This window comes from Hyperolius riggenbachi, chromosome 5 (genome assembly GCF_040937935.1).
Source record: "Hyperolius riggenbachi isolate aHypRig1 chromosome 5, aHypRig1.pri, whole genome shotgun sequence".
In the NCBI taxonomy this organism is placed as follows: Eukaryota; Metazoa; Chordata; class Amphibia; order Anura; family Hyperoliidae; genus Hyperolius; species Hyperolius riggenbachi.
The window spans coordinates 229,721,805-229,735,315 of NC_090650.1; the positions used below are offsets into that span (position 1 = coordinate 229,721,805).

The 13,511-nt window shown below is 44.9% G+C and overlaps 1 protein-coding gene across 1 annotated transcript in view; it reads left to right on the forward strand.

The window, feature by feature from the left end:
- Nucleotides 1-10,786: 10,786 nt before the first annotated feature.
- The window catches only part of MARCHF11 (membrane associated ring-CH-type finger 11), a 91,912-nt gene continuing 89,187 nt past the window's right edge, over nt 10,787-13,511 (forward strand). The window contains exons 1-2 of the mRNA XM_068234586.1: nt 10,787-10,875; nt 11,134-11,439. Coding sequence (XP_068090687.1) covers nt 11,239-11,439 — 201 coding nt within the window. The 5' untranslated portion in view covers nt 10,787-10,875; nt 11,134-11,238. The remainder of the gene's footprint in view (nt 10,876-11,133; nt 11,440-13,511) is intronic.

Genomic DNA, 13,511 nt, shown 5'->3' on the forward strand with positions numbered 1-13,511 from the left:
GGAGATAGGCAACGTGGTGTGCGACAACGACAGCAATCTGCTTGCCGCTTTGCATATGGGGAAGCTGACACACATACCCTGCATGGCACATGTCATGAATCTAGTGGTTCAAAGATTTGTGGCAAAGTACCCTGGCTTAGCGGATGTCCTGAAGCAGGCCAGGAAGTTCTGTGGGCATTTGAGGCGCTCTTACACAGCCATGGCACGATTTGCAGAAATTCAGCGTAAAAACAACATGCCGGTGAGACGCCTCATTTGCGATAGCCCCACTCGCTGGAACTCGACCCTGCTCATGTTCTCCCGCCTGCTAGAACAGAAGAAAGCCGTCACCCAGTACCTCTACAACTGGAGTAGAACGAAACAGTCTGGGAAGATGGGGATGTTCTGGCCCGACAACTGGACACTGATGAAAAATGCATGCAGGCTCATGCGGCCGTTTGAGGAGGTGACCAACCTGGTGAGCCGCAGTGAGGGCACCATCAGCGACTTAATTCCCTACGCGTACTTCTTGGAGCGTGCTGTGCGTAGAGTGGCGGATGAAGCTGCGAATGAGCGTGACCAGGAACCGTTACGGCAGGAACAGGCATGGGACCAATTTTCATCAGACCCAGCTGTTTCCTCAACACCTGCGGCAGCACAGAGGGGGGAGGAGGAGGAAGAAGAGAGGTCGTGTGCAGAAGACGAGTCAGACTCAGAGGATGATGAACAAGGTGTTTCTTTGGGGGAGGAGGAGGAGGAGGAGGAGGGGACAGCGGCAGGAGAACAACCGCAGCAGGCGTCGCAGGGGGCTTGTGCTGCTCAACCTTCCCGTGGTATTGTTCGCGGCTGGGGGGAGGAGGTTGACTTACCTGACGTCACTGAGGAAGAGCAAGAGGAGATGGAGGGTACTGGATCCGACTTTGTGCAGATGTCGTCTTTTATGCTGTCCTGCCTGTTGAGGGACCCCCGTATAAAAAACCTCAAGGGGAATGAGCTGTACTGGGTGGCCACACTACTAGACCCTCGGTACAGGCACAAAGTGGCGGACCTGTTACCAACTCACCGGAAGGTGGAAAGGATGCAGCACATGCAGAACCAGCTGTCAACTATGCTTTACAATGCCTTTAAGGGTGATGTGACGGCACAACGCCAGCAAGGTACCACTGCCACTAATCCTCCTCCCGTGTCCACGCAGTCAAAGACAGGACGCTCCAGCGATCTCATGGTGATGTCGGACATGCGGACGTTCTTTAGTCCAACGCCTCGCCGTAGCCCTTCCGGATCCACCCTCCACCAACGCCTCGACCGGCAGGTAGCCGACTACCTGGCCTTAAGTGTGGATGTAGACACTGCTGTGAACAGCGATGAGGAACCCTTGAACTACTGGGTGCGCAGGCTTGACCTGTGGCCAGAGCTGTCCCAATTTGCCATCCAACTTCTCTCCTGCCCTGCCGCAAGCGTCCTCTCAGAAAGGACCTTCAGCGCAGCTGGAGGCATTGTCACAGAGAAGAGAAGTCGCCTAAGTCACAAAAGTGTTAAGTACCTCACCTTTATCAAAATGAATGAGGCATGGATCCCGGAGGGCTGCTGCCCGCCCCAAGACTAAGTCAGTCCCCGCACACACAGCATCTCTGCCTGCACGCCGTGTGACTGGCTGCCTGGCCTGCCCCAAAAAGACTAAGTCGCTCCCAGTCCCTCCACACAGCATGTCTGCCTGTAGGCCGCTTCACTACCTTCTCCGCCACCACCAACAGGGTCCGGGACTCCAGGCGGATTGCTGAATTTTTTAGGCCGCTGCTAGCAGCGGCCGCTGTAATAATTTTTATGGTGCGTGTACATGACTGCCTAATTTTTCTGGCTGCACTGAGGGCACCTGCAACAACAAAAGAAAAGGCATGTACATGCGCCCATTCCCCTTCGTGATCATTACCTTGCCGTGGTGAAGGGGCTTGCGTATCACAATGAAGCAATGACCGGCGCCTAGATGAGTGTCTCGGGGGGCACACAAAAGATAATAAGGTCGTTGCTTCATTGTGGTCAGACCAAATTTGATCAGCTGGACAGTCACTGTTCTGTCATTCAGCTACATCAGCCAGGCCGACCATATGGGCTGTAAAGCCACCAAAACCTGCACTCTCGCCATGGTGCGCACCAGTCCAGCACGGCCGTCACTAGTACAAACAGCTGTTTGCGGTGCGTTACACGGTGAGTTTGGTGTGTCAGTGTGAAGCAGTACCTTAATTACACTACCTGATTGATGTATACACATGCAAGATGTTTTAAAGCACTTTAGGCCTGTCATTTAGCATTCAATGTGATTTCTGCCCTTAAAACGCTGCTTTGCGTCAAATCCAGATTTTTCCCGGGGACTTTTGGCGTGTATCCCACTCCGCCATGCCCCCCTCCAGGTGTTAGACCCCTTGAAACATCTTTTCCATCACTTTTGTGGCCAGCATAATTATTTTTTTTTTCAAAGTTCGCATCCCCATTGAAGTCTATTGCGGTTCGCGAACTTTAACGCGAACCGAACGTTCCGCGAAAGTTCGCGAACCCGGTTCGCGAACCTAAAATCGGAGGTTCGGCCCAACTCTAGTGACAGATGCAGACAGTAGCTATTACTACCACTACTGCTTGCTACACTGCTTATACTAAGCGGCTGCATGGAGGATTAGCTATTGTTGCCTGACACTAACATTAAGAGGAATGACTGTCTGCATCTGTCACTTTACCAAGGGGGCCCTGAAGATTATTTAACCTTATAGACTAATTAGGAGTGCACTCCTGTAGACTAGGGCCTATACCTCAAATGTTCACAGCCTTTTTAAGGTGGTTTTAAAGGGAGGGTTTTGGGGTTATCTGCATGTATTTAATAAAGTGCTTATTCTATGATAAGAGAGGCTCCCTATATTACTATATACAATTCTAATGCTACATTTATAGGTGAGACTTTGAATTAATCAATTAAGGTTGTAATTTAGGTTGATATCCCACTTTTTGTATATACAGGATCTTCTCAGAAAATTAGCATATTGTGATAAAGTTCATTATTTTCTGTAATGTACTGATACACATTAGACTTTTATATATTTTAGATTCATTACACTACAACTGAAGTAGTTCAAGCCTTTTATTGTTTTAATATTGATGATTTTGGCATACAGCTCATGAAAACTCAAAATTCCTATCTCAAAAAATTAGCATATTTCATCCGAACAATAAAAGAAAAGTGTTTTTAAAAAAAAAAAAGTCAACCTTCAAATAATGATGTTCAGTTATGGACTCAATACTTGGTCGGGAATCCTTTTGCAGAAATGACTGCTTCAATGCGGCGTGACATGGAGGCAATCAGCCTGAGGCACTGCTCAGGTGTTATGGAGGCCCAGGATGCTTCGATAGCGGCCTTAAGCTCATCCAGAGTGTTGGGTCTTGCGTCTCTCAACTTTCTCTTCACAATATCCCACAGATTCTCTAAGGGGTTCAGGTCAGGAGAATTGGCAGGCCAAATGAGCACAGTAATACCATGGTCAGTAAACCATTTACCAGTGGTTTTGGCACTGTGAGCAGGTGTCAGGTCATGCTGAAAAATGAAATCTTCATCTCCATAAAGCTTTTCAGCAGATGGAAGCATGAAGTGCTCCAAAATCTCCTGATAGCTAGCTGCATTGACCCTGCCCTTGATAAAACACAGTGGACCAACACAAGCAGCTGACATGGCACACCAGACCATCACTGACTGTGGGTACTTGACACTGGACTTCAGGCAGTTTGGCATTTCCCTCTCCCCAGTCTTCCTCCAGACTCTGGCTCCTTGATTTCCGAATGACATGTAAAAGTTGCTTTCATCCGAAAAAAGTACTTTGGACCACTGAGCAACAGTCCAGTGCTGCTTCTCTGTAGCCCAGGTCAGGCGCCTCTGCCGCTGTTTCTGGTCCAAAAGTGGGTTCATGCTTCCATCTGCTGAAAAGCTTTATGGAGATGAAGATTTCATTTTTCAGCATGACCTGGCACCTGCTCACAGTGCCAAAACCACTGGTAAATGGTTTACTGACCATGGTATTACTGTGCTCAATTGTCCTGCCAACTCTCCTGACCTGAACCCCATAGAGAATCTGTGGGATATTGTGAAGAGAAAATTAAGAGACGCAAGACCCAACACTCTGGATGAGCTTAAGGCCACTATCGAAGCATCCTGGGCCTCCATAACACCTGAGCTGTGCCTCAGGCTGATTGCCTCCATGTCACGCCGCATTGAAGCAGTTATTTCTGCAAAAGGATTCCCGACCAAGTATTGAGTGCATAACTGAACATAATTATTTGAAGGTTGACTTTTTTTGTTTCAAAAACACTTTTCTTTTATTGGTCGGATAAAATATGCTATTTTTTTGAGATAGGAATTTTGAGTTTTCATGAGCTGTATGCCAAAATCATCAATATTAAAACAATAAAAGGCTTGAACTACTTTAGTTGTAGTGTAATGAATCTAAAATATATGAAAGTCTAATGCTTATCAGTACATTACAGAAAATAATGAACTTTATCACAATATGCTAATTTTTTGAGAAGATCCTGTATATTGCTCTCTATATAGCCACAGTGTATTGTGCTACTGTCAGTTGGTCACATTGGCCTTTTAGTTTGTTTTGCCAGGCTTTCCAGCAGTTTGCAATCACTCTGTCCAGTCAACAGTCTGTCCATCCCAGTCTGCACTCTGTCCAGTCAGTCTGCTCCTTTCCATGTCTTTCCAATCAGTCCATGTTGCCAGTACACTCCAAAGTCTGTCTGGTCAGTCAGGCCTGCCAGTCCAGTCCACAACCTTTCCTCTTAGTCTGCTCTTCAAGTCCAGCCCACAGTCCATTATCTTTGTCCCTTTCTGCTCTTCAAGTCCAGCCCACAATCCATTATCCTTGTCCCTTCCTGCACAGTCCACAGCTGGTCACTCAGTCCCCCACCATTTCAGTCTGTAGCCAGTCTCACAGCACCGTCCAGCCCTCTTGTTGCTTCACGGTTTGCCTTCCTGTTCTTTCTATCACTAGGGACAGTGACCTGATGCTCACTATCAGCAAAGTCCATTGACCCTTGCAGGATGCTTTGTTTATGACTAGTAGTCACTTAGTCTCCACACCCTGAAAAAAGCACTACATTCTTCACCAGTTTGGGAATTATTAGGGCCCTTAAACTACCTCTATAATAAAACAAGTCTTTCCTACCGTCTTTCCCCGAAAATAGGACCTCCCCGAAAAACATCTATAATAAAACAAGTCTTTCCTACCATCTTTCCCCAAAATTAGGACCTCCCCAAGCTAATATTTCAAACATGGATCCAATGCCAATGGTCTTTTACTGCTACTGCTGGGGCTCCCATTGGTGGAGCAGTGCTTGTCCACAGTGGACAACACTGGACAAAGCAGATTAATTATGTAAGCTACCTGCATCCTGCACAATTTTGTTTGACAGTAGGAGACCACCAGTTTTGAAGACCATATCTGTATATATACATATATATATATATATATATATATATATATATATATATATATATATATATATATATATATAATATCATGGAGATTGTGCCGTGAAAATGAGTTAGCAGCGTGAAACGGCTTTCTTGGCCAGCCCCATGCCACAGTGGAAAAAAATACATTTTCTCAAAACCAATGCCCTTTTTTATTGATTCACATGATAACAAACATATACTTTTGCTTAGAAGATATTGGCATAGGGGATTTAGTTTGATCTAAAAAAAAGACATAATAGGTAATTTTTTTATTAAATGCTCTTGTGAAGAGCATAAAGTAGTATAAATTTGGCTACCATAATCAAAGACTCAAAATGGTACTGATGGTTAGACACATTTGCCTACAAGGTCACAAGAACTTGTAACACGTCATAAGCTATACATTCTTAACGGAATTTGTTGAGAAGAGAGTAATTGCCCTGACATTTGGTGTCCTGCACTCTTTGTAGTATCACTGTTAGTAAAATTTGCAAAATTTCAGATTTACACATATGCTTTCATGTAAGATTTACAATTGTTGCAGAGTAAAATGCACTATATTACTCCCCCCCCCCCCCCCCAATATTTTAGATACTGATCTCGCGAAGTGGAAGCCTCTGGATTCTAAAGCGACCTCGCCTGTCCTCCTGCACAGTCTCATTCCAGCGCTGGGACTCCTGTGGACTTCCTGTGCATGTGTCTCTGCCTCTGTCCCATTTGGCTTTCTTCAGCAATAGCCATGTCAGATTGCCACCTCCTGACTTATGCAATCATAAATAAGTCACATGTGTAGTGAGGGAAATAAGTATTTGAACCCTTGCTGATTTTGCTTATTTGCCCTCTGACCAAGAAATAACCAGTCTAAAAATGCAATACGTTCTCGCATTACAACAAGTGCTGGCATCGCATCTTAGTTATTTATTTATATAGCGGTGACATCTTACGCAGTGCTCTACAGAGTATATTGACTTGTCACTACCTGTACTCAGAGGGGCTCACAATCTAGTCCCTTCCATAGTCATTTGTCTATGTATGTATTGTTTAGTGCATGTATCATAGTCTGTGGCCAATTTTTTTTAGGGGGAAGCCATTTAACTTATCTGTATGTTTTTGGTATCTCATATGCATGTCGGCACAGTGGAAAAGTATATAAATAAGACTTGACAATACATGCAGTAATTAGTATGTTGCTGACTATTTATGGCGTGCTTCACATAGATGTTTACTATCTACTTACTGATGAGCATCTTATGCTAGGTACACACCATACAATTTTCTGGCAGATTCACCTGCCAGATCGATTATTTCCAACACGTCCAATCTGAATTTCGATCTATTTTTAGATTTTCCGATCTATTTAAATCCTTTTTTTCCTATCTTTTTTATCGATTTTTATAGAAGTGAATGAAAATCGATCGAAAAAACGATTAAAAAAAGATCAGAACATTTATCGAAATTCATATTGAATATGTTGGAAATAATCAATCTGGCAGGTAAATCTGCCAGAGAATTGTATGGTGTGTATCTAGCATTACTTAGACAATTACAAAAACTGCCTTAACTGCAGCAGATTTTTTTAAATTTCCAGAATATAAATTTAAACGATGAATGAGAATTATCTTGTTTTCACCGATTTACACATAACCAATCCATAACCTGCATGGCAGATGGGATTTTGGCTTTTCTCAGATGTACAACTTTAATTTTAACCATGTAATCAGCAGTTTTGTAACAACACCCTATTTTTATGAAAGGATTAGGCTTTTTAATCCTATTTGCTACTCAATAACAAATAGCAGCATATAACCTTTGAGGATAACAATTATAGTTGTAGTTGTGCTATATAAAGTAAGAACTGTTTTTCTTGACTTCTCCAGTTGAGAAGTGGATTGCTTGAGAGATGCAATCTCTATAGATCGCTTAGTATTTAACTGGTTTTAAAGAAATATTTATCGCATTATTTTTTCATAACTCTCCACATCCTTCTAGCTCGCAAAGTGTAATGTTGGGTGATACACGACTCTGATTTCGTACTAGCACTATAATGCAGGTCCTCACGTGGAGCTATCTGTTGTGTTTTATTACCGCCGCCCAAATAGCATGTTCACCTGGCCCTTATGCTGCACCGACCCACAGACAGCACACAACACTTTCCTAAGAGTGCCGATGGAAAACTGGATGTGGTGTTGATCATACTCAGGGGCTTAACAATAGACCCTGCAAGAGATGCAACCACAGGGGGCCCCGTGGGGAGAGAAGTTTATTTTCCCTATCTTGAGAGACTGACAACTAAGGGCACGGGGAGAAGAAACTTTGTGCACAATTGTTCTAATGACTGCATTTGCTCAGCCACTGATAAGGAATTGTACAAAATTTTGTAGACAAACATTTGTAGACAGTCCCTATTCAGTGTTCAGCAGGCTCTTGTGTACAGCCCCTAACCCCCAACCTCTCCCGCAATGGCTCTGTACTATAGTGATGCTGCAGGAGTCTTCAGAGCCAGTTCTGCTCCATCAGAGATGGACAGAGTGAGAAATTAGAAGCTGCGGCTGGGAGCACACTCGTCTGTCGGTTTTGTGTATTTGTTTTCTGCACACCAGGGGCTTGATTCACAAAAGGGTGCTAACTTAGTTATCACGCCTAAAAGCCACTTAGCACGTCTTAAGCCCTTTAAGACGCTTTAAAAGTTTTGCGCTGCATGGTGGGCGTGAAACTTCGCACCGGGTGCGAATAAACCGTTGCACCGGTTGCCCCTAAAACTGCTCACCGGGTATGCCCGAAACGTTGCGCGGTACATCGTTCCGGGTGCACCCGGTGCGATGCTTTAGTCGCACCCGGTGCGAAGTTTCGCGCGCACCGCCAAACTTTGCGCGTGATCAATAAAAGCTTTGGGTGTGCTAACTCCTTAGCACCTTAGTTAGCACGCCCAAAGCTTTTAGGCGTGCTGAGTTAGCACCCTTTTGTGAATTGAGCCCCATGTGTGTCTGTATGTGTGAATACATGCATGTTTTATCACAGAAGCTAATGTAGTTGATAGAGAAAATGCGTGTGTGCTTCATTGCTGTCTGTTTTTATTTGCATGGGGAAAACACATGCAAGTGTGCACTACCCAATTGAATAACACTGGTTCTCAGTTTACCTGTGCAGAAAGCAAGGGGTGGAGGCGGGGCCCCAACCAAAGTTTTGCAGGGGGGCCCAGTGATTTCTAGTTACGCCCCTGATTGTACTGGGAGATTTCTAGCGCTGTGGGTTGGGGCAGCATGTGGGCCAGGTGAGCGTGCTATTCGGGTGGTGGTTCATGTATGAGGTCACGTGGTGAAGCCTGGTGATCCACTGATAAAATACAACAGGTGGCCCACTGACTTGGATTTCCATCTCGCCTGGTGACAGGATTAAATAAACTTTGTGATGCTGGGAATACACTCTGAGTTTTTTTGGCAGATAGATGGCTTGATACATAATTTCCGACATGTCAGATCTGATTTCTATCATTTTTCTGATCGATTTTCTCATTGAGGTTAATGGAAATCGATCAGAAAAACTATCTGAGATTGATCGGACACTGAATCTGCTGAAAAAACTCATCTTGTATTCCCAGCATTAAACAGACTATTCTATGCTCCTTTGTTGCTTTGGAGGTACTCAATGAATATAGCGAAAGTGGAATTAGAAGAAGAAGCACAGAACCCGATGTGACCAGTTTTATCAGTTTTTTGAGTGACTGTTTTTGATTTTTATTAGAATTGCATTTAACACTAATCTAGAAGTGCAGGAAGCCCAAAACACTGTGGTTAGGGTTTAACTTTAGATAGTATCTTGTTCGTGTTAGGGGGAGCGCTCATTTGATTTTATTATTTGTTAAGGTGGCCATACATCAGTAGACTTGACGGCTGAGTTACCAGCAGATTCGATAATTATTATTGAGTCTGATGAAATTGGTGCCGCCAAGAGCATGCCTCATCGACAATTCCACCAATTTCGGGCTGAAATTGGTTGCATGTATCGTTTGGACATGCTGGGAAATCTTGGGTCAACATGCTGAATAGGGTGTGCAGTGGTAACGTTGTGTGATCATTGCGGACAGAAACTCCCTGATTGAGCCCCCCAAATGTAGATATTTCCCCCCCTCCCATGCATTAACACTTCAACTGTCTGGTGTCCGCCGCTGTCTCCGCATTCTTCTTCCTCATTCGAGCCCCACGTGGTTGCCGGCATATTACACGTGGGGCGCGATCACGTGCCAGCGATCTTCTTGGTTGCCGGCATATTACACGTGGGGCATATTACACGTGCCAGCGATCTTCACTCATGTAGTGTGTTTACAGCGGCCGCCAACGTTGCTTTAGGATCCAAGATGTCAGATCCTTAATGACCCCGATGCCTGAACAGTCCCAATCACAGTGTTTTTCTCGCTTGTCTTGTCCAAGGGAAGCCATTCCATCGTGCACCATTTGTCATCCCTCCGTCGCCCTCCATAGCAACAGATCGCATTAGTACCCTCTGTGCAGCCTTGAACCCTGAGGTGTTGCATCATTTCCCGATCCCTGACAATAATCAAGTGTTTGTGAAACTTAAGTCTGCGAATTGTATACATTAGGGATTATTCACAGTGGGACGTTCTGTTGTAATACGACATTGAAGTCACAACGCAGCATTACAACACAACGCAAAAAAGGTTGGTAACGTACATTAATGCTGTGTTACCGTCGCATACAGTAGGTACAGTAAAGCATACAGGCAATGAAAAGTATGCTTTCCTGTACCCGGTAACGTGTGCGATTAGAGGTAACGCACTGCAGTAGTGTGTTACCATAACGCTACACGTAACAATGTGATACTAACGTCACACTGTGAACGTCCCATAGGCTTATCATTGCAGTGAAGTAAACTGCATTATAAGACTTTATAACGCAGCTCTGCAATGTTCCACTGTGAATGTAGCCTAAAGGTGGAAGCCCCTCTATTGTGCGCCACTATCGCTCTGCCCCCCCTCCATAGCAACAGAACGCATTGGTAGCCTGAAGGCTAGCGATGCATCTGTGCAGCATCAGGCCTCAAACTATTCCTGAGTGGTCATTTCCATGTCCCTGGAGCCACAATAATCAAATATTTGTATATTGCTGTGCAAGCAGAGGCTTGTTGGGGGGAAAATATTTCACGTACTGGATCCTTTTTTTCAACTGTCAAGAAATAATATTGACAACACAAATACAGTATTATTCAAATTATTTGAATAACTGGTGGGAGGCTGCTAACTGGCCTCCACTGACCTGCAGGCAGCCGCTGCACACGGCGTGTGCTATACGCACCACGGACGGTTAAAACAACCCCTCCCTGATCTGCCAGCAGAGGGCGCCGCAGCACACAGAAGACCGGCGGGTTGACCCGAATAGGGACAGGTGAAACGACTACATTTTGGGGTTATAGAGGAGCACACATACATGTATGTGTAGAGTGAGTGATAATCATACAGACATATATGAGTGTACAGACACACACGGGCAGGCAGGCACACACACGTGTACACACAGGATGGGGATGCTCCAGACTTGCAGCAGCATTGATATGTATGGATGATTAGCACATTATAGGGAAGGAGTGTTGTTATTAGTGCAATGTGGAGTGTCAGCAGTCAGTCTCCTCCTCCTCCTCCTCAGATGATTTGCAGCCTCCTCCAGTGATGGAGCCGGACACACGGTGACCCCCCTGTGCACACACATTACCCATCTCCTGCACGGACGGAGCAGAGGACAGCGGGCGGGATGCAGGAGGAGAGGGGGGGTGACAAGCCAGAGGACGAGCCGGGGGATGACACGCAGGAGCCGGAGGAGAAGGAGCAGCAGGCAGCCCCGGTGTGTGCCGGAGCATCCAGTCACCCCAGCGGCACCGACTCGGAGAGTGTGGAGAGCGGTGACACCCCGAGCCCCCCAGCCTGCAAGATCTGCTTCCAGGGGCCCGAGCAGGTAACTGTCACATGCTGCCACTGACATCACCACTAGCGACATCATAGAACCATCAGCCATGGGCTTGTCTCTCCTGGCCTGCCTCTGCCGCTGTCCAGCATGCTGACTGCAGAAGGCATGCCATAGATGTCTCATGAGATGGTGCCATGAGGAGCAGTCCATCTGTATGATGTGCTCATAGCAGAGATAATATGGGGGTATTCTGCATCCCCAGCCAAATTGTCCAGAATGTGTGTGCAGCTTGTATTTCTGCATTCTCACATTTTCTGCTGTAAGGCATGATGTCCCACACCTACCATTCTAGACTAGTACCACTTCCTTTCACACTAACAGCAGCCCAAAGCCACAGCAAAATCCACTGCATTTTACTCAACTTTATGAAATGTACATTTGTAGTTTTTTTCTTGACAGCTTGTAACATAGATGTTCACACAACGCTCTGATTTCATACATACACCAAGCCTATCTCACCTATAGTCACAATGCCCACCTGTATGTTTCCTTTATATATTGCTCTGCCACACATGTCCAGTATGCTGATCCTGAAATGTGTTATTATTGCTTTTCTAGAAAGAATATGAGGAAGTAATCAGACACGCAGTTACTTGTCCAAATTTACCTTAAAATCAGAAACAGCATTTCTGAAAACAAATGTCATTTATACTGCTGGATGATTAGACAGTTTTCATATGATGGTTACACTGTTACTCTCAAAGCACATCCTTGTTCTGAAAGCTCAAGAAGCCTACAGATGCTGAGTTACTGTTGTTTAGATCAATCATTTATGAATGCTGTGGGTGAGAGTTTTAGGGTGAATTGTACTTTAGACCATGCTGTTCTATGGTGAGGGTTAGGCTACATTGACAGTGGCCATTGTGTTACTTTCTCTGTGACAGAAGGAAAGCACTGCAGTGGATTGGGCAGTGGCACCATACATTATCCGTGCCTTGCATCTGGTACAGGGAAGCATACAGTCAATTAAAAATATACTTCACTTTTTACCATTGACACGCGCAATTAGTGCCATACCGCAGCCCATTATACTGCAAATCACCCGCCACAGTGTGAACATCGCATAGGTGGTGCATTGCAGTGCAGTAAGCTGCGTTACAAATTGGCGGTTACAACGCACCACTGTGAACATGGCCTAAGATGAATTACAAGCACTGGATGTGTTGGAAGCAACTATTGGGCTGGTGTGGATTGTGCAGCGACACTTGAATTGATTGTTGCCTGGAATCATAACACACAGATACTTTGCTGAGGAAGATGTAGCATGTGTAATGCAGTTTAACCCTTTAGGTCTCATAATATTTCTAGATTGCCACCAATACTTTTGGCCACACTGCAGACAGAAATGACTTTCCCCCTGGTCTGTTTAGAAACTCAGTTGTAGAACTTGTTTATGTCTGCTTGTAAGCTCTTTTAGTAGCTGATGTCAAATAAGTCAATTGTAAAATACTGTGCCAGGAGCCCAGGTACTTGCTGCTTCCAGCACCACAGACTGTCTATGCTATAGGCTGAAATCTTCTAAGAGCAATTTAGTCTGTGCCCCACCCCCTGCAGTCTGAACTGTGGAGACCAGGCAATTCAAGCAGCTGTTGCAGCCACAGAGCCTGAAAACAGACTCCTGTACTCTTTTTAGCTGCAGAATCCTTTTAAACACAACAAATTTAACATTTGAGCACTGTGATAATTAAGGTATTTGATGATCATTTTGAATTAGGCTTGGAAATTAGTTTTAAAGATGAACTTTAGACAACTAAGAAATACAATATAAATGTTTGTTTATACTTTCACAGTGGTAACTTGGAAATCTGTCCATTGTAGGTGGAGGAACTAGGCTTCTGCTTAGAAAAAAAGTTCTGAGACTGGTTTTATCCTTCACAGCTACTGTGGAGGGAGGCCAGTCTTGACAGCGGCCTCTAGCATGCTAGGATTGGCTGTGTTCATTTGTCACGTTATAGTTCTTTTGGGAGGTGTTTCCAGTGTCCACATGAAATGAAATGCTTATATAAATGGCAAGTAATGACACCATGACTTATTGACAGCTGTGGTAACTTGCCTGAAGC